The 22776-nt window shown below is 53.7% G+C and overlaps 1 protein-coding gene across 2 annotated transcripts in view; it reads left to right on the top strand.

Moving 5' to 3' along the window:
- The window catches only part of ACSS1 (acyl-CoA synthetase short chain family member 1), a 41997-nt gene that overhangs the window by 11887 nt on the left and 7334 nt on the right, over positions 1-22776 (top strand). Inside the window, exons 2-7 of one of the 2 annotated variants that reach the window (XM_024752694.1) lie at positions 10475-10674; positions 15325-15399; positions 17028-17203; positions 17580-17732; positions 19776-19923; positions 20982-21119. In XM_024752694.1, the coding sequence (XP_024608462.1) occupies positions 10557-10674; positions 15325-15399; positions 17028-17203; positions 17580-17732; positions 19776-19923; positions 20982-21119 (808 nt within the window). In that variant the 5' untranslated portion in view covers positions 10475-10556. The remainder of the gene's footprint in view (positions 1-10474; positions 10675-15324; positions 15400-17027; positions 17204-17579; positions 17733-19775; positions 19924-20981; positions 21120-22776) is intronic. The other variant, XM_024752693.1, reaches the window with a different exon arrangement.

Below are 22776 nucleotides of genomic sequence, written 5' to 3'. Positions count from 1 at the left end.
GGGCAGCGCTGCTGTGGTCATGGCCAGGCTGTGCAGCTGAGCTGGGCGTCTGGGCTGCAGTGGGGAGAGCAGGCCTGGCACCCCCCATGTGCCCACATGTGAGCCGAGTGGAGTTTCCACTGTGGGTCCAGCCCTAGAGGCGATGATTTCTGTAGTTGTTCCAGCTGGGCCTTCTTATGGTGGGGCGTGCACAGTGGGGAGCCCTGCCCAGAGGCGCAGAGTGGACGGCAGGCCCCCTCCCCGCTGCCTGCCTCAGAGCCCCTCGGCCAGCGTGGAGGACGCCTCCTGCCTGGGCCAGCCGACCAGGCACTGGGCGTTACTGGTGCCTAGCGTGGGGGGCCCACTGAGAATACAGAATGGGGCCCAGCACCTGGGGCAGCCCTCTGTCTGGGGCAGCCATACCAGCACCCCTGGGTAGAGGGTGCCGCGAGCTCTGAAGCCTGGAGGCACCTCCTGAGAAGCTGGCTTGTGCCCCGGGCCCCGGGTGTCTTTACGTGGCCACTTGTTAAGGTCACGGAAGGGCCCTGTGGGCTCTGGTGGGAGGAAGCAGGAAGTTGCTGTAACGCCGCCGTTGGAGAAGACTTTGAGGAAGTGCTGGGGGGTTGGGTTTTGGGAGGCCGAGGAGGGGAGGCCGGAGCATGGAGGCCGAGGGCAGGGCCGGCCAGCGCACTGTGGGGTGAGGTGGCGGGGTGGGCGGAGGCCTGTGTTCCTGCCTGCTTTGTCCCCAGCTGTGTGTGACCTGGAGCAAATCTCCAGCTCTCTGACCCTGTTTTCTCCTCCACTGGGTGTTGAGCAGCACAGGGGAATGAAAGCCCAGACCTGGGTCTGGGAGGATGTGGGTCTGATTTGGCTGTAGGTCGGGGCAGGTGAAGGGAGGTCAGTAGAGGATTTCAGATTTGACGAGGGGAAGGGCACGGGTGGCCCTGCGGCTGCTGCGGCCGGGAGGGCCGGGTGGGGTTTGCAGGGAGAGGTCCTCACATCAGGAGAACAGTTTGGAGCCCGCCAAAAGGCAGCCCCCCGACCCTTGCACCTGGTGCTTCTCACCCCCAGATTAACTACAGTTTGCAGTGAGCAAACTCCGTTATTAAAATATTAGGGCAACTGAAGGGTAAGATCATTAATGGACATAGTGAGGCTGAGGGTGGGGTGCTTTGGGGTGAACCAGGGCCGGTGACCATGAGGCTCCAGGACAGGGGCCCCTGGCAGGCAGGGTAAGTGGGTTTGTCGGTGGGCTCTCCTCGGCGGAGGCACCGGAAGCTAGTGGCTGCCAGGCTTGCGTGCAGTGTCCCCTGCTGACCTCTGAGTAACTCTGATTGCAAAACTTGGTCAGGAATCCCCGTGCTGGCTCTCAGAATCCGGTAGGAGCTCTGGGTTACTTGGATGGAGCTGGTTTTAAACCAGCATTTAACTTTCCTTTAAGACTTGGCTCCAGATTTTGAAGCTGGCAAGTGCTTTGAATCTTTCTATATGTGACACTTAGTTTTCTTTCTCATTCTTTTGGGCAAGCTGAGGCTCTTGGAATTTCACATTTTACAATGGCCCTGTCTTGGGACTGCAGCAGGAATGACCTCCACAGAGAGTTGAACCTCCTTGATGGGGCCCTTTCTGGGAACCCTCTGGCGGACGTTTAGTTGGAGGACCACACATAACAGATGTGTCCCTTGGAGCTGGATGCCTGCTTTTTGTGAACTCCCTTCTGCTGTGCAGGGGATGCTGGAGGGGGCTGCATTGTGGGAGGTGGAGGGGCAGCAGCCTGCGGAGGGAAGGGGCGCTGGCCCCATGGGGACCAGTCTTTAAGGAGGTGCTTCTGTTCCAGCTGTGTGGTTCGGCTTCTGGCAGCTGCAGACCTGGTGGTGGGAGGGGGGCCGACAGCCTTGCTGTGGCTGTGCTGGGTCCCCTCTGGGGCAGCACAGAGGCCTGCTCGGGTGCTTGTCACCCCAGGCCCCTCCCCCACCCTCCCCGCCCGCTCCTTGGCCACTTCCTCTTCCGGCTGAGGTGGAAAATCAAGGCCCCTGGAAGGAGCAGCCTGGCAGGCAGCCCTGAGACCCTGCAGGGCCGCCCTGATGCTTGGCTGACATGTAGCCCCCCGTGCCCACCGTGCTGGACCCTTCTGTCTGCTGCCCAAGACCCGCTTGCAGGAGGGTTTCCTGTAACCAGCCAGGGGCTGGCTGTCCTCCAGGTCCCCGGGCCCTAACCCTGGCCCTGACCCTAAGGCTGGGGCAGTCCCCGCTGCGTGGGCCCCTGGCACTTACGATCTTCGTTTGGATTCCCGGTCATCCTGGGTTGTAAAGTGAGGGACCTGATGCCCAGCGAGCTGAGGGGGCTCTCAGGCTCACCCAGCTGGAAATGCCAGAAACAGGGTTTGGACCCAGCAGTGTCTGATCTGCGAGATGTGCTGTGGCATCTTGGAGGCGGTGAAGGTGTAAATGGCGGGCTGCCCTGTGGCGCTAACTTGGTGACAGGCCTGTAGGTCCGTGTGCAGACATCGCACCCCTTCACTGACCAGGGCTATGTGTTCCAGGACCTCCAAGACAAGGAGTCGCATGTTAACCGCGATTCCAGCTGGGGAGGAGAGGTCAGTGCCTGAGGGCTCCAGGTGGCCTCTAGGAGGGACAAGGGACGGCTGCGGAACAAGGTGGGCCTAGAGACTGTGGAGTCCTGGTGTGACGGCGGGGCCGTGAGGAGCAGAAAGCGCACGTGCTGGAGGGGCTCTGGGGACCTTGGGGCCCTGGAGGCAGGAGGGGTCACTTTGGGTACGAGAGGAGGGGCAATGGGCCAGGTTAGGGGACCTGCCTGGCCCTTCATTCTGTCTCCTGACCCACTGTGTCTGTCTTGGACCTCATCCGAACCTGGGAACAGTGGGGGTCTGGATGGGGGAGAGGCCTGGCAATTTCCCATCAACAGATCCAGTTAAACTTCCTCTGGGAAGCTGGAGCGAGGTTTCTGGGCCACTGGGAGGGTGGATTCCTTTGCTTCATCTGGGCCGACAGCCCCATTCTCCCTGCTGGTTGTCCTTGGACTGGGGCCTCAGACCGCTCTCGCTCAGGGCTACCAGCCTGCGGGAGCCTCTGGGGTTCTTCGTGTGTTGGCACTGCCTGCCTCGATGTGAGCGGGGCTCTGAGTCTGGAAAGGAAAGAACTTCTTTTCCGGAGACAAGACTCGGGCTGAAGGCCAGTGCCGAGGTCCAAGGGAAATCAGGCGTGAATCAGGGAAGAGGACAGACCTTTTCTCAAGTCTGACCTGTCACTTCTGTTCCACCAGGGCTGCGTCAAGAGTGGGAGAGAAAGACTTAGGATGAGAGGGAGCTGGACCCTGGGGCAGGTGGTTCTGAATGTGGAGCCAAACACTGAAGCGTGAAGAAAAGCACGCCCACCCCGCCCCAGTTCTCCTCCATCCTGATTAGAGGAAGGCTCGATTCAACCACAGTGAGCGGCTTTGAACACTTCTCTTGCTCATTTCAATCCAAGGAAAAATGTTACATAAATAACGATGGAGTTGGCAGATGGCAAAAATCCTCAGGTTTGGGAACCTTTGAAATAGGGTGTCAGTTATTCTGAAGCTGTGGGTTTTGAGAGCTGCCCTTGGAGCCAGGCTTGGGTTTGAATCCTGACCTGACCCTTGACCCTTTCAGCTGAATAGCCTTGAGAAGTCACTTAACTCCTTTGTGCCTCAGTTTCCTCATCTGGAAAATGGGGTCGTGATGGTAGCTCCCAGCCCACGGGCTGTTGTGAGTGCTCCACGGATGTGCCTAGGGTTCAGAGCAGCGCTGTTCCAGCTGTCACTGAAGGAACTGTGCATGTGGTGGCAGTGGGCGGGCAGGAGGAGGCTTCCCTGGGCAGTAACACGAGCGGGTTGGGGAAGGCTGAGGAGGCAGGAGCCCGTGGGCCTGCAGGTGGCCGAGGCTGGCCCGGAGAGGAGGCCCCTTGTGGTCACAGTGGGTGGCAAGCGTGGCTGGAGAAGACGGGGCAGCTGGTGGAGGTGGTGGGGTGACACGGCAGGTGGCGGATGGGCGGGGTGCACAGGCATGGCGGTGGGCCTACCTTCCCTCCAGGCTCCCGGAACCCCAGGCCATTGCCAAGTGCCTGGAATCTGTAGCTGGCCGCAGCCCTGACTGTGGATGACGCATCCTCAGACCCACCGCCCACCCCAAATGAGGGCTTCCCATCAACAGCCACGGCAGGGCGCGTGGAGCAGGTGGGCCTTCAGGGGAGGGATTCTCGAACCGCATTCACATACACTGGTGACTCTCATTCACCCTGAGCCAGTGACACGGCTGCCTGAGATTTACACAGAAGCAAACTGGCATTTTCACTCTCCTTCCTGCTGTTAAGGAACCACTGATTTTCACCAATTTTATTTTTCTGCCATTCTGCAATAATTATAGCTACTGTTTATAGGATCCCTTTATATGTGCCTAGGACTTCATATTTGGTCTTAAGTCTGTTTGGGCTGCTATGACAAAACACCACTGACTGGGCGGAGTGGGGGGGCTTATAAATAACAGAGACTTATTTCTCACAGTTGTGGAGGCTGGAAGTCCAAGATCAAGGTGCCAGCACGGTCACCTGCTGGTCAGGCCCTCCTCCTGGGTCACAGCCAGCGCCTTCCTTTTGTGTCCACACATGGTGGAAGGAAAAAGGGAGCTCTGTGGGGGTCTCACTTATAAGGGCACTAATCCCATCATGGGGCTCCACCCTCGTGCCCTAATTACCCCCCCCCCAAGGCCCCATCTCCTAATACTATCATCTTATCATCTTTGGGGGTTAGGATTCTGCAGACATTCAGACCACAGGAGTCCTCGAGACCACCTTAGCAGTGGTCCTATTATTAGGCCATTCTATGGTTGAGACAGTCTAGACCCTGGGTGTATGGGGAGCTGGGTGGGAGCCCCATCTCTGATCAGATGTCGTTCACTGAGGCACTCTCCTAAGAGGGAAATTCTCTGAGTCCAGAACTTTCTGCAGAGTGTAGCAAAACCTCAAGGAGAATACATTTATTTTTTGTAATAAATTTAGAAAACATGCAGCTTTAGTGATTGCAAGCTCACTGGCTGGCCTGGTGTCAGCTGTGGCAGTTCAGCTCTTGTTTCCTGTGAATGCTGAGTGTGTGCGGGGCCTTCCTTGGCAATGGCAGCTTGGGCGTTTTTGTGTCGACATGTGGCAGCTGCTTTATAGTTCGCTGCAGCTTACCTTCGTTCAAGGTCATGGTCACGTGATCAAATCATGACGTGAGAGGAATTTCATACTTGGGTTATGAGCCTGCTCAGCTGAATTTCCTGGGCTTCTGTTCTCTCGGTGGCAGTAAGTAGCAGAGTAAGCACATGTCATTATGTTAGATTAGATTTAGTGGCTACAGTAATGTCTGGGCCAGAGGAGTCTGCCAGAGGGAAGGAGCTGGTCCCGAGGCCTGGTGAGCTTCTCCCTGTGAGAAGGGGACCCTCTTGCCGTGCTCTGCTTTCCGAAAGCCAGCCCTTGCTTCTCTCACCACCTCCATCTTCCAGAAATGGCTTGCTGAAGAGAATATCAAAGTCTAGAGAAGTGTACCGAAGAAAGATGTGTCCTGTCCAGTCCTGCATCTGGACCATGAGGTTGACCCCTCCCCTCAGCACCAGGCTTGGAGGAAAGAAGTGACTGTCACAGGCCTTCCACACACACATCGACACAGTTCCCTGGGTTCCTTCCCTTATCGGCAGAAGGAAACACAGAGGACAGGAGCTGTGTGCTGGCCTATCAGCGGGGCGGCCCTGCCCATCGCCCTCTCTGAGGGGCAGGATGTCTCCTGCCAGGGTACAGGAGGTACAGGAGGCTGGGAGGCATTTGCGGGGTGGACCTGGCGCTCATGGTTAGAGCTCGGGCTCCAGTCACCCTGCACCCGCCAGGGCTCTCGTCCTTTCTTGCTTACCTGCTCTTCCTTTCCAGTCCACAGATATCTGTTGCATACGTTCTCTGAGCTAGGCCCGGTTCCAGACGCTGGGAGGAAGGCAAAGAACAAATTCCTACCCAAGTAAAGCTCATACTCAGTGGGGCAGGTGGACACAGAAGGAGGTAGCCTCTTTTCCAGTGTTTATTTAATGAGCACAAGAGCCATTAATGGTAATGGTAGCAAGTAAGCAAGGCATGCATTCCGGATGCATTTCTTAAATACAACAGCACCACACACACACACACACACACACACACACACACACACACACACACACACACACACACGCACACAAACGCACCCGGCTTATCTTACTTCCCCTGGGGCTGTCCAGCTGTGTCCTGTTTTGGATTGAGCTGGGCCAGAGGTGCCTTTCTTCTGTCTGTGTTTGGGCAGATGTCGTGTTGGTTACGGATTAGCATTGGATGAATGCTCCTCCCACTCGAAGCTTAGAGTTGGCTGTAGAAGGTTTCCTTCCTTCCCCCAAGGCCAGGCAGCATTTTGCTGGTGTTCAGCACCCTGAATATGAGGCCAGTCTGTGTATTTGTGCCTGTCATTTGCATGCGTCCACATGGAAGGCATGGCCCTGAGGAGTCTACTCACAGACAAACGTGATCTTATTCAGAACCTGCATGACGAATGCTATATTTCTCCCGGCACTTGAAAATAGAACTCTAACTCATTTTGTTGAGATCATTTCTCAGAAAGCTGCGTGTCACTGTCCCTTGGAAAGATCTCGCAGGCAAGGAGGAAGCCAGTGCATCCTGCAGTAACAGCCCAGAGCACCCATCACTGAGTGGCTGCATTCTCTGTTTGATACAGAAACAGCATTTCGGTTTGTGAAAGTCTGAGAAGTTATGAGTATCCAAGAACTGCTTTTGAATGATTTTTGAGTACCTCATGTAACAGGATCACTTGAATAACACTTACTTTTTCGTGATTTGAAGACCTAGGTTTGCTGACCATATATTCCAGTGGTCTAAGTCTGGAGAAGATTGCTAATGAAAAGCAAAAGCTTAAAATGAAAAATCCAAGTTTAAAAATATAATGGATGAACTGGAAAGATGAGGAGAAATTGAGATGGAATTAAATAGGGACAAATGGATAGTCTGGAAAGTCCGATTTTAAAAATTAATTTACTGACTGTGATATGGAGGACCCCTGTTCAGAGTCTTGTTCTGTGTGTAGCGATGGTCAGTGGGTTAGTGACCGCATGTTGAATTTGGGCCACCTTTGTCAGGCATTAGAAAATAAGTGTATTCTTCATTTACATGGTTAAATATAGAGTTGGAGTCAAGGGTCTGCGTTCCATATTCTGACCCGGGCAGATACCATGGGAATCCCGGGGTCCGTTTGGTAACCTGGGGGTTTCTAGAGAATGGGAGTGGCGTCATGGAGGGCTGGGCAAGAGAACCTGGGAGAGAAAAGGCTTTGCGAGGTAGTGGTGGGGGGTATTCAGGAATCTGAACGGCTATCATTGAATGACAGATTTTCTCTGGACATCTTTAAAGGGCTGAGCTGGGACCAAGGAGTGGAAGTGGAACAGCTACAAGTCTTGGCCTGATTCTAGGAAGACTGTTTAGTGCTGTGCGGGGTGATTCCCAGCAATGTGATGTTTAAGCAGAGGCTGGACCGCTGTGACCAGGAACCCCAGGGAGGCTTCAAGGATCTCTTCGACCTTGAGTTTTATGGCCTTAGCAGAGAGGATGGGAAGGGGAGTGAACTTGAGAGATTTACCCGGATCAGATTCTTTACCACAAACTTCTCTGGATGCAGCGGCAAGGGTGTGGGACCCAGCAGACTCAGTTCCAGGGCCCATGAGAAGGCCCCTCGATCCTCCAGGGAACACCTGGGCTACTTCAGCTTGGTCTCCAGACCTTCCCGGGGCTATAGGTCAGCTGCCCAGCTCTGACCGCCGGGCAACTTCTGCCCCTGAAGGGAGTCCTTTCCGCTTTGCTGCCTTTCTCCTCCTCCCCACGGCCAACCTTTCCAGAAAGCTCTCCCTGCTGCCTCAGTAATTGTACCAGAAGCTGAGGTGATAAACGCCCATCACACTTTCATGTGCCTTCATTTCCCCAGTGGGAGCTGGATTGCAGGAGGACACTTTCCCTCTCGTTTCTTTGTCTGGTGCCCTACTTGCCCCCATGGTGCCTAGAATGGAATTTTTAACATCTTACAAATTCATCAAAATGAATTAGTTGATTTTAGTACTTCTAGAAAGTAATTTCAAACAAAGACGTCTGATGATAAAGATAATCTCTACTGAATGTTTGGCCGGGTCCTGAGTGGGTGAAGCTTTTCATTAACACTCGTGACAGTTAAACAAGGTGGAAGGGGCCTGCTGTTTCTCAGGTGATCCTGTGGCAGCTGAGAAAGGTGAGCTCCCATGCCCGTGCAACTCCTATAGAAAGTAACCCAGGCCTCTCTGTCTGGACGGCTCTGTGCCTTCCTCGACTTCAAAATGCTGCCTTCCATCTGCAGAAAAAGGACTGGATGTCATCACCACTGATCTCTGACGCACTTGAGCCTCCATCTCCCCAGCACCGACTCCTTAAGTCCTTAGCGCTGTTGAAAATGGCACCTGCGCTGGGCTTAAGTTATCCTTCTGTGTGACTGACCATAGCTGCCTCTTGAGTGCTGTCACAGACTATCCTAGCCTCCTCCCCGCACGCAGGAGGCGTGTTTCTGAGCCCTGGCTCCGGGGAGTTTGCTGTTGGGGGCTGTCGGGGTGCTCTTTCTTTCATCACAAGCTCAGGTGCGGGGTGGATGGGGTCAGTGAATGGTGCTTTTGTCCTCCTAAAGCCTTAAGGAGAAAGGATAGGGTCCTACCAGAGAGGCAGTGTGCCAGCCTGGGCAGGAGTCGAGGGGGAGCGCAGGCTGCACTCGTGTTACCCGAACCAAACTTGGGTCCGTCCGCTCGCCCGTGCACAGTAAAGCCAACCTACTGACACCGGGTTGGAGTGAAGGAAAGTGCAGCGTTTACTGCAGGCACCAAGCAAGGAGTCCAGGGCCGCTGGTGCTCAAAACACCCCACTCCCCGATGGGTTTCAGGAAAGCCTTTTTAAAGGCAGGGTGAGGGAGGGGAGTCCCAGGGTATGTGATCAGCTCACCACAGTTCCTGGTTGATGGTGACTAACAGGGCTGTTGACATTATCAATCCTCAGGCTCCAGTAGGTCCAGAGGCTACAAGTAGGTAATTTCTTCCATCTGGTGGGGGTTTTAGCATCTGTAAAACAACTCAGGAATGTGCATCAGACACTATTATCTAGGTACTTTAGAGAGGAGCTAAAGCAGAGGATATGGGGGAGGGGCCTGTCCCTGGAAGGCCCCATAAGGTCCTGCTTGGTTATACTAGTGATCTCTCCCAGGGCCTGTCACTGCCCACCCTTCATTTCCTGCTGGCCCTTGCTGGGCTGCCCCTTTCTGGGCCTCTGAGCACAGGGCAACCACAAACGCTCCTGGGTCTTGGCCAGGAAGGGTGGAGCCACGTGGGTGGGGTGGACTTACTCTGCCCTTCCATGCCAGCTTTCTGTTAAATAACAAATACAGCAAGTCATGCGCACTGAGATTATGAGCAACATTGGAGCTATGATTTCGAGTGTTTAAAATATTTGTTTAAATTGTTTTGATTTTGTTTAAAAATTATTTAAGAAACTAAGTTACAGATGTATGTGCTTTAAAAGTCTACAGTGACCCTTAAATTTGTGTCCTCATACGCTGTATTGAAAAGAAACCATCAATGAATTTCAAATGCAATATAATTTTTTCCTTTGGAAGAAAAAAAATATATAAAAAAAACAAATACAATAAAACAAAGCAGTGACAATGGGAAATGTCCCTTCCTGTGGGAAGTGGGGTTCAGTGGGACCACGTGGGAAGCAGTGCTGAACCCAGCGTCCACCTGCTTCTGCTCTCCTGCACTTTCCTCCATTTCCTGCTCTGGTTTCTGGTAGACTGTCATCCTCTCGCGGTTGTGTTGGGTCACGTGCTAACCCCAAGCATATCAGCTTGTTCAGCGGGATGCTGCTTTCTGACTGGCTGGCCAAGCCTAAGCCCCTGGAGTGGAGGCAGGGGCCATGTGGGCACGGGAGGCGGGGCACAGTGTCCTGGTCCCTCACCACCCAGCCCTGCCCCGGGCTGCGGGTCTCTTTCCTTCCCAAATCACTGAGGCTTCACAGAGTTGGGGTCCCCTTCCCGGGGTCCCCTGCCCAGCAAGGCCTGTGCTGACCCAGAGAACAGGGGCCTCTCGGGGAGGACGTGTCAGAAGGCTCCGGGACCGGATGACCCAGGTCTCTGAGAAGCTCTGCTCTCAGTGGATGCAGGGACAGGCGATTTTTCTCAGCATTGTGGCCGTGAATCTGTGTCAGGACAAGCTTACAAAGTTACAGTGTTTTCTGAAAAGAGCCTTCCATGCATCAAGTGTTGGAGTGGCTGCCCTCCCCCTGGCTGGCCGGGGCTCCAGTGCCTGCAGTTTGCAGAATTATTGCAGCCAAATGACTATGCGTTCTGGCCCTCCCCCTTCTCTGACAGCCCTCCCTTCCTTGTGCCGCAGGGAACTGCTGGAGACCACGTGCCGCCTGGCCAACACGCTCAAGAGGCATGGAGTCCACCGAGGGGACCGGGTAGCCATCTACATGTCTGTCTCCCCACTGGCTGTGGCCGCAATGCTGGCTTGCGCCAGGATTGGAGCCATCCACACTGTTGTCTTTGCTGGCTTCAGTGCGGGGTCCTTGGCTGCGAGGATCAATGATGGTGAGCACGTGGGCAGTGGGAGGGAGGGAGGAACCTGGGTCGCCTGGCCTTCAGGGACTTAGCGTGGTGACAGACATCACTGAAAGTCACACATACAGATGATGGACACTACCAAGGACAGCGCATGGCTGAATGAACATTTGCTCTATCAGCTGAGATCTGAGTGCGTTGGATTTAACCAGATGAAGGAAGGGAAGATTCCAGGTGGAGGGAGTGGCATATGTACCCACTGGAGGAGGCTGTGTGGCTGCAGTGCAGGAGGGAAGAAACGTAGGGTGAGATGAGGCTGGGGAGATATGGGGAAGATTCCACAGGTCAACAGCTGGAAGCCTTCTGTGATGAGGACTGATGGGGTGGGCCATCTCCTGAGACTTGGAGTCAGGTGTGGGCCTTGTGGTGTGTCTTTAAGGCCTTCTGTCTGCAGGTAGGTCAGAGCCTCCCAGACAGGTGTGCAGAGCAATATCGTCTCCTTCCTTTTTCTGGTGTCGGAGGGCTGAGTGTCTGAATGGTGGCCTCGTGTCTGTGCAGCCTGACCCCTGCTCCCTTGAGATCCTAGAGGGTTCCCTGAGCTGGGTCCCCTGGGGGCTGTTGGGAATTCTTTGTGTCTCATAGAAGACTTGCCTTTGGGTAATGGACAGAGCTGAAGGGCATAGTTCTCAGACCTCTGTTGACCACTCTCTTTAGGAAAGACTGGGGAGCCTTTCTGTTCCCTTTCAACATTTCCCCTCTAATTTCAAGCATTGGTGCTGCTACTCCTTTCTCTCTCTGAACTCTGTAGCACCTCCTGTGTGCCAGGTTTTGTCTTAAGCAGTTTGTGAAGGCCATCTCTCTTCATTTTAACTTAGTCTTCATAAATATTATATGAGATAACGCTCTTGCTATTTCTACCCTCTCCCTTTTTCTATTACCATTGAGCCATTTTAAAGTGCACAGTTCAGAGACATTAAGCACATCCACAGCGTTGTGCAGCCGCCATCACTATTCCAGAACTTTCCCGTCGTCCCGAATGGGCATCTCATACCTGTTAAGCAGGCATTCCTCATTTCCCCTCCATCCAGCCTCTGACAACCACTAATCTGCTTTCTCTCTCTCCGATTTGCTTGTTCTGGAGGTTTTGTAAAAATGAACTCCTACGGTATGTGGCATTCTGTGTTCTACTTCTTTCACTAAGCATCACGTTTTCAAGGTGCATCTATGTTGTAGTGTGTATCAGTATTTCATTTCTTTTTGTAGATGAATGATATTTGACTGTATGGATAAACCACATTTTGTTTATCCATTTATCTGTTTATGGGTATTTTTACTTGTTTCTACTTTTTAGCTATTGTGAATAGGACTGCTATGAACATTTATGTATAAGAATACCTGCTTTCAATTATTTGGGTATATACCTAGGAGTGGAATTGCTGGCACGTATGGTAAATCTATGTTTAACTTACTGACAAACTGCAAAACTTTTCCAAAGGAGCTATTCTGTTTTACATTTCTACTAGCAATGTATGAGGGTTCCAATTTCTCCAAATCCTCATCAACACTTGTTATTTTCCTTTTTTAAAAAATTATAGCCATCCCAATGGGTATGAAGTGGTATTTCATTGTAGTTTTGATTTGCATTTTTCTAATGACTAATATCATTGGATATCTTTTTATGTGCTTGTCCATTTGTGTCTTCTTTGGAGAAATATCTACTTAAGTCCTTTGCCCATTTTTTTAATTGGTCATTTGTCTTTTTTTATTGTTGAGTTGTGAGTTCTCTAGATATTCTGGATACTGTACCTTTATCAGATATATGATTTGCAATTATTTTATCCCATTCTGTGGGCTGTCTTTTTGCTTTCTCAGTATTGTCCTTTGAAGCACAAAAATTTTTAATTGTGATAAAGTCCAGTTCATCTGTTTCCTTTTGTTGTTTGTGTTTCTGGTATATTATTTAAGACTCCATTGCCAAGTACAACATTACAAAGATTTGCCTCTGTGTTTTCTTCTAAGAGTTTTTTATAGTTTTAGCTTTTTCATTTAGGTCTTTGATCCATTTTTTATTTTATTTTTATTTTTTTTGCGGTATGCGGGCCTCTCACTGTTGTGGCCTCTCCCGTTGTGGAGCACAGGCTCCGGACACGCAGGCTCAGCAGCCATGGCTCACGGTCCCAGCCGCTCCGCGGCATGTGGGATCTTCCCAGACTGGGGCACGAACCCGTGTCCCCTGCATCGGCAGGCGGACTCTCAACCACTGCGCCACCAGGGAAGCCCCCTTTGATCCATTTTTAAAAAATATTTATTTATTTTGGTTGTGCCAGATCTTAGTAGTGGCAGGCGGGCTCCTTAGTTGCAGTTCCAGGGCTTGCCGGCGCCTTAGTTGTGGGATATGGGCTCCTTAGTTGCAGCAGGCAGGTTCCTTAGTTGTGGCATGCAAAGTCTTAGGGCTCCTTAGTTGCAGCTCCAGGGCTCCTTAGTTGCAGCCCATGGGCTCCTTAGTTGTGGCACGCGGGTTTCTTAGTTGTGGCATGCGAACTCTCAGTAGCAGCATGCATATGGGATCTAGTTCCCTGACCAGGGATCAAACCTGGGCCCCCTGCATTGGGAGCGCGGAATCTTATCCACTGCACCACCAGGGAAGTCCCAGGTCTTTGATCCATTTTGAGTTAATTTTTGCATATGGTGTGAGGTAAGGGCCCAGCTTCATTTTGTTTGGCCTGTGCATATCCAGTGATACCATTTATTGAAGAGACTGTTTCCTTTGTTGAATGGTCTTGGAACTCTTGTCAAAAATAACTTGACTGTATATGTGAGTGCTTATTTCTGAGTTCTCTATTCTATTCCACTGATCTATATATCTATCCTTGATTTTAGTATGCTGAACCATCCATGCATTCCAGGAATAAATCCCACTTGGTCATGATGTATAGTCTTGTTAATATGCTGCTGGATACAGTTTGTTAGCATTTGGTTGAGGATTTTTGCATCAGTGTTTATAAGGGATATTGGTCCGTAATTTTCTTTTCTTGTGATCTGTTTGTCTGGTTTTGGTATCAGGGTAAAGCTGGCCACACAGAATGAGTAAGAAAGTGTTTCCTCCTCTGCAATTTTTAGGAAGAGTTTGAGAATGGTTGCTGTTAATTTGTCTTTATCTGTTTGGTAGAATTCACCAGTGAAGCCATCTGGTCTTGGAAACTAAGGCACAGAAAGGTTAAGTGACTTGCCTAAGGTCACACTGCTACTTAGTGACAGACCCAGGATTTGAACCCAGGCATTCTACCAATGCTTTTAACATTACATTAGCTGCTCCTTTCCTCTCTTGCTGATGTGGCCACAGTTACCAAGTGTTTCTGTTAAGATTCTTTGAAACAAGCAAAAGCAATTGACCCTGGAGAATTAGTAACTGGATGCCAGGCAACTCCCAGAACTCAGGAATCCTAAACAGCCAGGCCATGGGAAGGCAGGGGCCCAGTCAGCTCTGAGGGACTCAGTAGGGGAAAGTCCTGTAGCTTTTCTCTAGAACTTTGCCATTAAGCAGCTCTTCCCCAGCACCCTACAGCCTCCATGTCCAGCTATTCAGGTGTCAGTTTCCTGGGGGCAAGACCCTGTTGGGACAAGTGTCTGTGTTCTCTTGGCTCAGTGAGGGTGGTATTTTGGTTATTTATTGCTGTGTTACAAGCTACTCCAAAAGTAAGTACTTAGAAGAGTATATTTTCTTATTATGTTCCATGATTCTGTGGGGCAGGAGTCAGGTGGGCATAGTGGGAATGGCTTCCCTCTGCTTTGTGATATCTGGGATATTGGCTGGATTGGTTTGAATGTTTGGGGGTGGCCAGGGGTCTCTTTCTGTTCATGTAGTCTCTTCACATGACTAACTTGGGCTTCCCCATAGCAAGGCAGCCTCAGGTAGTCAGACTTGTTACATGGTGGCTTATGGCTCCAAGAGGAAGCAAGGAGACTGCCACTCGTCCTACAGGCTGACCCTGGAATATGCATAGCATCATTTTGGCTATACTCCATTGGTCAAACCAGTCTGTAGCCATCCCAAATTTAAGGGGAGGGGGCCTAGACCCTATTCGTCCATGAGAAGTGGCGTGAGACCAGGTCAGATAATTCACAGCTGTCTTTTGTCCACCACTGGGAAGGAGAGTGTCAGTGTGGTGACCAGGTCTCACCGTGAGTAGGCAGCTTCTCCGGTTAGTATGTCCCCCTGGCCTGGCCTCTGGACTCTGGCCACTCCTCTTCCTTTATCTTCCCTCCTGGTCTAGGCTGTGTGAGGAGTGGAGAGAGGGAGGCGTGGGGAGTGTGGAGAATGGCTCTGCGAGATGCTATGAGGGCAGATTAGTGGCCCAAGCAGTTGTCCACGCCCGAATTCCCCAGTACCTGTGAATATGTACCTTACGTGGCAGAAGGCCTCTGCAGATGTGATGGGACCCTAAAGTGGGGGGATGATGCTGGTCGGCCCGGTGTAACCACCGATCCTTAAAAGCAGAGAACTTTCTCTGGCTGAAGCAGAAAACGTGGCAGAGAGGGAGGTGAGAGAGATTCAAAGTGACAAGGACTTGACCTGCCTTTGCTGGCTTTGAGGATGAAGGAGGTTGTGTGCATGGGGTGTAGGTGGCTCTAAAAGCTGAGGACGACCCCTGACTGACAGCAAGGAAATGGGGGCCTCAGTCCTACAGCCACACGGACCTGACTTCTGCCAACACCCTGAGCAACCTGAAAGCAGATTCTCCCCAGAGCCTCCAGGTGAGATCTTCCCTCACCCCCACCGGCACCTTGATTTTGGCCGTGAGACTCTAAGCAGAGAACCCAGCTTAGAGTCTCATGGCCGAGCTCACCCAGACTATAGAACCGTGAGCTAAAAAAAAAAAAATGGGGGTTCTGAGCCACTAAATTTGTGGTAATTGGCTATGGGAGCAATTAAAAACAAATACAGAAGCTGAGACCTGATCAAAAGCCAGGGTGAAAGTGAATCCTCCCCAGACCAAAGTGTCTGCTGATCCTGCCTGTGCTGATGCTGTGTACCTGCCATGGCCCTGCTGCCCGCCCTCGGGGACCGCAGAGAGAGGGTGCTCCTCAAGAACCTCCTGGGGACTGGGCGTGTCGGGCCCGGAGGTTCCTGCCCTGGAGAGCCACTCGGGCAGGGAGGCCTCGCACAGATGGGCACCGGGAGTGAGGCCTGTGTCTCGGAGGCCGGGATTCCAGCACCCAGCTTGGGCAGGGGCCACTGTTTTCTCCAGAGGGTCCTGAGCTTTCTTTGTCTCTCATCCCCTTGAGCAAGGTCCCTTTCTACCTGCTTGGCCATCTGCCTTCCTGCCCCACAGGGAGCTTCCCTGGACAGTCCCAGCTCAGGGATGTAGGCCTGGAGCGTCTCAGGTGGGCTCTGTCCACCTGACTTTGTCTCCCCACGGTGACCGATTGCCAAGGCTCGAGGAGCAAACAGTGTGTGTGGCCGGGGCCTGGCATGCAGAGCTGATGACACTGTCTTAGGCGCCCCAAGCAGTTCAGAGCATCTCTCTGACCCAGGCAAAGGCCTGTGCTGGAGGGGTCTCAGGTGGCCCGCGGGGCTGTGCCGCCTCTAGGGCTCTTGGGAGGAAGAGAGGCTGTGAGCATTCTCTAGAAAGCACGTTTCAGACTGGAAAGCTGAGGGAGGCTGGCGCCTCAGGTAGGGCCCCCAGGAGCCGACCTGAGGCGAGAGTTCAAGTGCAAGCAGTTCACTGGGGAGGTGGTCCTGGGAGGTGCTGCGGGCTGCAGGGAGTGAGGCCGGGGAGCTCCCACTGTGGGTGCCCAGGGCTCAGACCTCAGGGAAACCCTGGAAGGCGATGGGGCCCCGGGCATCAGCATGAACCCCGAGGGGCTGGTTGAGGACTACTGGGTGGGGTGATTCCTCAACACTTCCGCCTGTGGCTCCAAATCAGGCCTCGGTGCCCACATCACAGGTCTGAGGGCTGTGCTTGGCCATCAGCATGGCAGCTGGATGGTTGTTCCAGGCTCTTTCTCAGGGGCCAGTTGTACAATAGCCCACCTCAGCTGTGATCCCTCCGGGTCATCCCGGGTTGGGGCATGGTGGGTGGAGGGTAGCCTGGGAAGGCCCCGGGGCAGGTGGGAGGGAGCGGGAGTCTGGCAGAGTTGAGCTTCCAGTGGCTTATCTCCAGTTACACCTGCTCCTCCCAGAGCTGGGAAGAGGCTGGCCCTTCTGCTCTGAGCACAAAGATCCCAAAGCAGGTGGAACTTCACTTTTTAGTGTTGACTCTCTTGCTCAAGGATGGACTTTATCCATCACACCCTTAGGCCTGGGGTGTGTGGCTGTCTGGGCTGTGAAGGCCGGAGTGGGGAGGAAACTGACCAGAAATACCTGCCTTTGACTCCAATAGCCAAGTGCAAGGTGGTCATCACCTTCAACCAGGGACTCCGGGGAGGGCGTGTGGTGGAGCTGAAGGAGATTGTGGACGAAGCCGTAAAGCTCTGCCCAACCGTCCAGCATGTCCTCGTGGCTCACAGGACAGACAACAAGGTCCACATGGGGGATCTGGACATACCCCTTGAGCAGGTGGGTTTATCTCCTTTTGTATAGTTTGAGGAGAAGAGGTGGTCATTGGATTAACTGAGTCTGAGTCTTGTCAGATTGTGGTTCTCAGTCTGGGTCCCTCAGAGGTGCCCAGAGTTCCCCTTTGCTATTTGATGGGCTTCCATCCTGGTAGGGAAGATGGAACTCAAATTCCACAAACAGAGGGAAACATTTAACATGACAGAAATGACTGGATCCATCCTTTTATTTGGAATTAAACTAGGGCAGGCTAGAGAAGGTGAACTCTGAACCCTGTCTGCCGAGTCCTGAGGCCGAGGGGGAGAGGTGTTCTCGGGGACGCCGGGTGCAGGGGCGAGGTCACTGCCCTTGACGGGCTGTCTGGTCTTCTCCCTCACAGGAAATGGCCAAGGAGGAGCCAGTGTGCGCCCCAGAGAGCATGGGCAGTGAGGACACGCTCTTCCTGCTGTACACCTCGGGGAGCACTGGGACGCCCAAGGGGCTTGTCCACACCCAGGCGGGCTACCTGCTGTACGCCGCTCTGACGCACCGGGTAGGGCACTGCCCCGGGGGCTCCAGGCGGGGGGCCAGGAGAGGCTTGATTGGGGCCAGAGCTCCTGCTAACGTCTTCTCCTCGTGTGTTCACGAGCAGGGCCGGGAGTCCTGGCATCAGCGTGGTGGAGGGGTGGGCTTGGGGAGCTGAGTTTCTGTCCTTGTCGGAAGGGCCTGGATCCTTGGACCTGTGTCTTCTGCTGGTCTTTAGCCCGTCACACGTGTGCCAGCTGGGTGACCGTGAGCATCACAGAGCTGTTCTTGTCTGAAAGCCCCTTGCTCAGCTCTGGGTGGGCATGTTGCAAAGAATGACACGTTGTGTAGGTCAGAACACTTTGGAAAATGTAGCTACTGAGACCGAACACCAAGAAGGTCACAGAATGGGTCAACGTGTTTCCATCAATTTATAACAAAATTAGCATTAGGGGAGCTGTAAATGTGGTGACAGAGTCTTCATTTTTTGTTTTCAAGCATTACCAGGACACTGTCTACATGAGCAAAAGAAGTGGGGATGTAAGGACGGGACCATCTTTTGAATTTCTCTTCAATACAGTGAGGGCATTTTAAAGCATTAGGAATAGAAACTTTCTGCCTTCTGTACATAAGCGTGTGTCTATGAGTGTACGTCTGTGTGTGTGTGTGTCCGTCCGCGTACCCGCTGAAGGTATTAGGACTGTTGGTTTCTTCAGGGAAAAGGACAGTTGACTCTGCAGGGACGGTGGGGACGTGGGCAGGTTTCAGGGTGAGCAGTGGGGTCAGGGTGCCCTTTGGAGAGTGGCTGGTCCCGGGCACCTGTTCTTCTTCCAAGAACAGCAGGTAGAGAGGTCGCCAGCCCCTTGAAAGATGTGGCACTGTGGGTCCTCGTATTAAAAATCCTCTCAGTTCTGGAATGCTGTGGGCCTTGGGGTGTGGGAGTCCTGCTTCACCAGTGCAGTGGGAGTGGTTTCCTTGAAAGACCCCTCTGCCTTGGGTCACGGCTCCACAGGACCCTGGCACACTCGAGACCACTGTGCTGTCTGGAAACTCCTGGGGGACCTCAGTGTGTGTCTGTGGCAGCAAGAGACTGGGCCATTCGCCCAAAGGTTAAAAAAACATCTTTATTGCAAAATAGGACACAGATATAGAAAACCACCGAAATCAAATGTGTGGCTTAATGAATTATTGTTGGACAAACTCACTTCAGTCAAAAACTGGAACATCGCCAGCCTCACACAGAAGCCCCTTCACGGCCCACAGTGTCCCTGCCCTTTCTAGTTTTGTCACCCAAATGTGCATCCCTAGGTACTGTAGCTTACTCTGGCCCACTGACTGTTTGGGGTAAGCCTTTTAAGCCAAGTTTAACCAATGGGTTTTCCTCCATCTCTTCATTTCCTTGATTGTTGTTGGTTATAGCGCCCGGCTGTGTGTCTCTCTGTCCTCAGCATCTCCTGCAAAAGGGCAAGTGGACCCGCAGACAGGGTCAGGTTCAGGTTTGACTTTTTGGCAAGAGTAAGGAGACGCCCGTGTCTCTCAGACTCTTAGAAGCTGATGATGCTTGGTGCGTTTCTTGGCCTTTTTGGCTTTTGTTTTTTGCAGTTTTAAAAGGATTTAAAAAACGATGGTGTAAAAAAACAAAAAAACACAAAAAAACTATGGTGTAACTTAATGCAGAAAGGTGCCCTTATTTTAGACATAGGACTGGATGGAGTTTTACCTGTGGGTACACGTGTGGCCAGCTCCTTCAGGCCCTGACATTCGCCCGCTCCCCCAAAACCCCCATCCCCGCCCGCCTCAGGACTAGTACTAGGCGACCTCCAGCGTATGGATGGGCTTTGTGCTGGGGCTCAAAGAGTGTCCCCTCTAAAGTCCGGCTTCTTTTGCTGTCATCTGCGGGCCTGGCGCTGCTGTCCCCAGTGATTCCCCTCTCATCACTGCTGTGGCTGCTCTGCCCTCACTCCTGCTCTCGGGGGCCATGGGAGCAGCTGTGCCTCGGTGACAGAACACGCCCTGTGATGTGTGGGAATGGGTGACAGCCTCCTGACAGCCCCTCCTCCTGTTTCTGCAGTTTGTGTTTGACTACCGGCCAGGTGACGTCTTTGGCTGCGTGGCTGACATCGGCTGGATTACGGGACACAGCTATGTGGTGTACGGGCCTCTCTGCAATGGAGCGACCAGCGTCCTTTTTGAGAGCACCCCGGTTTACCCCGATGCTGGTGCGGACTGCAGCAGGGGCAGGAGGAAGGAGGAGAGGTTGGGGGGTGCGGGCTGCGGGGTGGAGGCTTTGCTCGGGTCGGGCTCGTGGGTTCTTGTGACAAAGCTGCCGGGCAGCAGGGGCCGGGCCAGGTCTGCAGTGGGATCACACACGCAATGGGAGGGGCTCCAGTCGCTGGAGCCTTCGGGAGACCACCCACGCTAGTGTCCCCCTAACCTCTGCGGCCACCTGCCCGGATCCTGCCCTTTCTCGAGGCCGAGGCCAGTGGCCAGCCTCCCCGGGCGCCCTGCTGCCCGTGCCTTCAGGCCACTCGGGCCGAGCTTGTGGTCTGTGGCCTGGAGCCGCCACCATGGAGAGGGATCCCTTTGAGGACCCACGTCTTGCTCCCCTGGCATCTTCCTCCCTTGTGGCACAGCGTCTTCAAGTGTTTGTTCAAACGTGACTGAAGGTTGGCGGCTGTGCGAGGCTCCTGCCCAGGCTCTTGCCCAGGCGGTCCACAGCGCTGACGGTTTGGTGCCTGGAACTTTGGTCCCCCGCTTCCAGGTCCTCTCCAGCCTCCCGCAGGGGCCAGATGTGCTCCTGGAAGGCGTGCAGGGGGCCTGGCTAGGGATGAGAGCCGAGTCTGAGGTGGCCTCAACCTCCTGTGTGCAGAGCGGTGGCGGCGAGTTGGGGGGTTGACGGGGCGCGTGCATCCTGGGCGCCGCTACTGCTCCGGGGAAGCACGGGTCGCCACTAGAGACCATTTAAATGTGCCTGAATGCGGCTCTGCATTGGTGCTACTTCACGGTAATATCCCTTTGACCCGATTCCTCACTGTGTCCCGTGGGTCAGGACATGGGCTGTCAGCGTGTGGGTCGGCACCCAGGGCCAGGCGGAGGCTCCAGCCTCTGACGCGGGGAGTGCAGGAGGCGGCCCCATGGGGAGCCCCTCCCGTCCCAGAGGTGGATGCGGAGTGCGTTTCGTGGACACCGTGGGTGTCTGCACACGTCCGGCGCCCGGTAACGTGGGCCGCCTCTAAGTAAGGCTCATGGAGGTGACGTGACCTGGGGCCTCTCGTAGGTCGGTACTGGGAGATGGTGCAGAGGTTGAAGATCAATCAGTTCTATGGATCCCCGACGGCCTTCCGGCTGCTGCTGAAATTCGAGGATTCCTGGGTGAAGAAGTATGACCGCTCCTCCCTGCGGACCCTGGGCTCAGGTGAGCGGCTGCAGGATCCTCCCTGCGGGCCCCGGGCTCAGGTGAGCGGCTGCAGGATCCTCCCTGTGGGCCCCGGGCTCAGGTGAGCGGCTGCAGGCGGCGTGTGTGTGCCAGAGCCAGAGCGGGTCTCTGGATGGCGTCATCAGAAGGGCTGTGTCTGCGCTGAGTCCATATGATGCGGCTGCAGCCAGTAGAAAGCAGATGTCCCACGTGGAAGCCCCTTCTGGGAGCCCACAGCCATTAAGGGTCTGGGGCTCAGCGTTGTGATGTTGTCTGTGCTCCGTCTTCATTATGAAAACTCACCACCGTTGGAAGGTCAGGCCCGAGCCCTTTCCCTAGTGGCTGCCCAGGATCTCACCCCCTGCTGTTCCCAGCGCTGTCATCAGTGCCATTCTGCCCTTGCGTGCGTGTTTCCAGGCAGGGAGGGAGTTGTGAGATCAAAGGTTATCTCCACTCGTAATCAGGATAGACGTCGCCAAGTCATGTGAGAACGTTTTGGAAAGGTGACCTGGGTTACCCTGAGTTGAGGTGGTCCTGGGAGGTGGAAGGCGCCAGGCCTGTTCTCCTGCAGGGGATTCGGTTACTAAGGAAGCAGGACGCAGGTGACAAGGCAGATGCTCAGAGTGCTCTGCTGCGCATCCCCTAGGCCAGGGGCGGGCTCCTACGGGCCTCACTCCCTAAGCGCTGTGACCAGAGCCACCCTCTGGTTGGACCAGGCAGCAGCGAGCGTGCAGGGACCCCCTACTCCCCCCAGGGAGTCCTCACCAGCTGGCTGGGCTCTGTGTAGCTTGGGGGCACCCCTGCTGCATAACCAGCTCCAACAGCAGAGCCCTGCGGGGGTTTCCTGAGACCAGGGTATTGTCGAGGAAAATAATCAGTAACCAAGCTATAATAAGAATAGAAGAGAATTTTATTCAAACCAAGCTGAGGACTATAAGCTGTAAGGGAAGTGCTCCAGAGAAGCATGGTTTTCAGCAGTTTTATGTCTTATCAGGACAAAGAACGTCAAACGAGTCAGGGATACGTTCCTTCAAGGTTTCAAAAAAGCAGATCAGCACGTGCACAGAGAGTCAGTATAGCCTTGGCTCTGGGCAGGGAGTCTTATCATCAAAGGAGTCCCAGCATTGGCGTCCCAGGGAGGCATTTATCTCTATCTTCAGACATTCTTTACTTCTGGGCAGCCTGCCCTTCTCTTTAATGATTAACGCAGATGTGCAGTATATGTTTGACAGCCACAGACAGGCTGTTCCAGTTAGCGTGAGGTCTGAGTTAAATGGTGCGTGAGCCAGAACGACTTTCCCGCACCTCGATGTGTGGACGTGTTTCTTCCATCAGGATCAGTGCGCCGTGCTGGCAGGTGGGTGAATAGCACGGCGGCTCCTGCACCTGGGCCAGTTCATGCCTTGGCCGGTGGTGGTCCCTCACGAACGTGTCACGATTCACTTCGCCATTTTCCTCTCCACGGACAGTTTTTAGCTCTTGGCCATGGGAACATCCTCGTCCGTGTCTGCTTCTGGGGGTAGGTGCCTGGAGCGACCTGCTCCAGTCACAGGATGAGTGTGTCTGGCTTTAGTGCATTCCGTCACCGGCAGGCATCCAAAGCAGTTGCCACGGGCGTGTGCACTTCTAAACAGGGAGAGAAACACTCGAATTGCTC

The sequence above is a fragment of the Neophocaena asiaeorientalis genome, unplaced genomic scaffold (genome assembly GCF_003031525.2).
Source record: "Neophocaena asiaeorientalis asiaeorientalis breed wild unplaced genomic scaffold, Neophocaena_asiaeorientalis_V1.1 scaffold528, whole genome shotgun sequence".
In the NCBI taxonomy this organism is placed as follows: domain Eukaryota; kingdom Metazoa; phylum Chordata; class Mammalia; order Artiodactyla; family Phocoenidae; genus Neophocaena; species Neophocaena asiaeorientalis.
The sequence above is the reverse complement of the archived record's forward strand: the minus strand, read 5'-3'. Positions and strand labels throughout refer to the sequence as shown.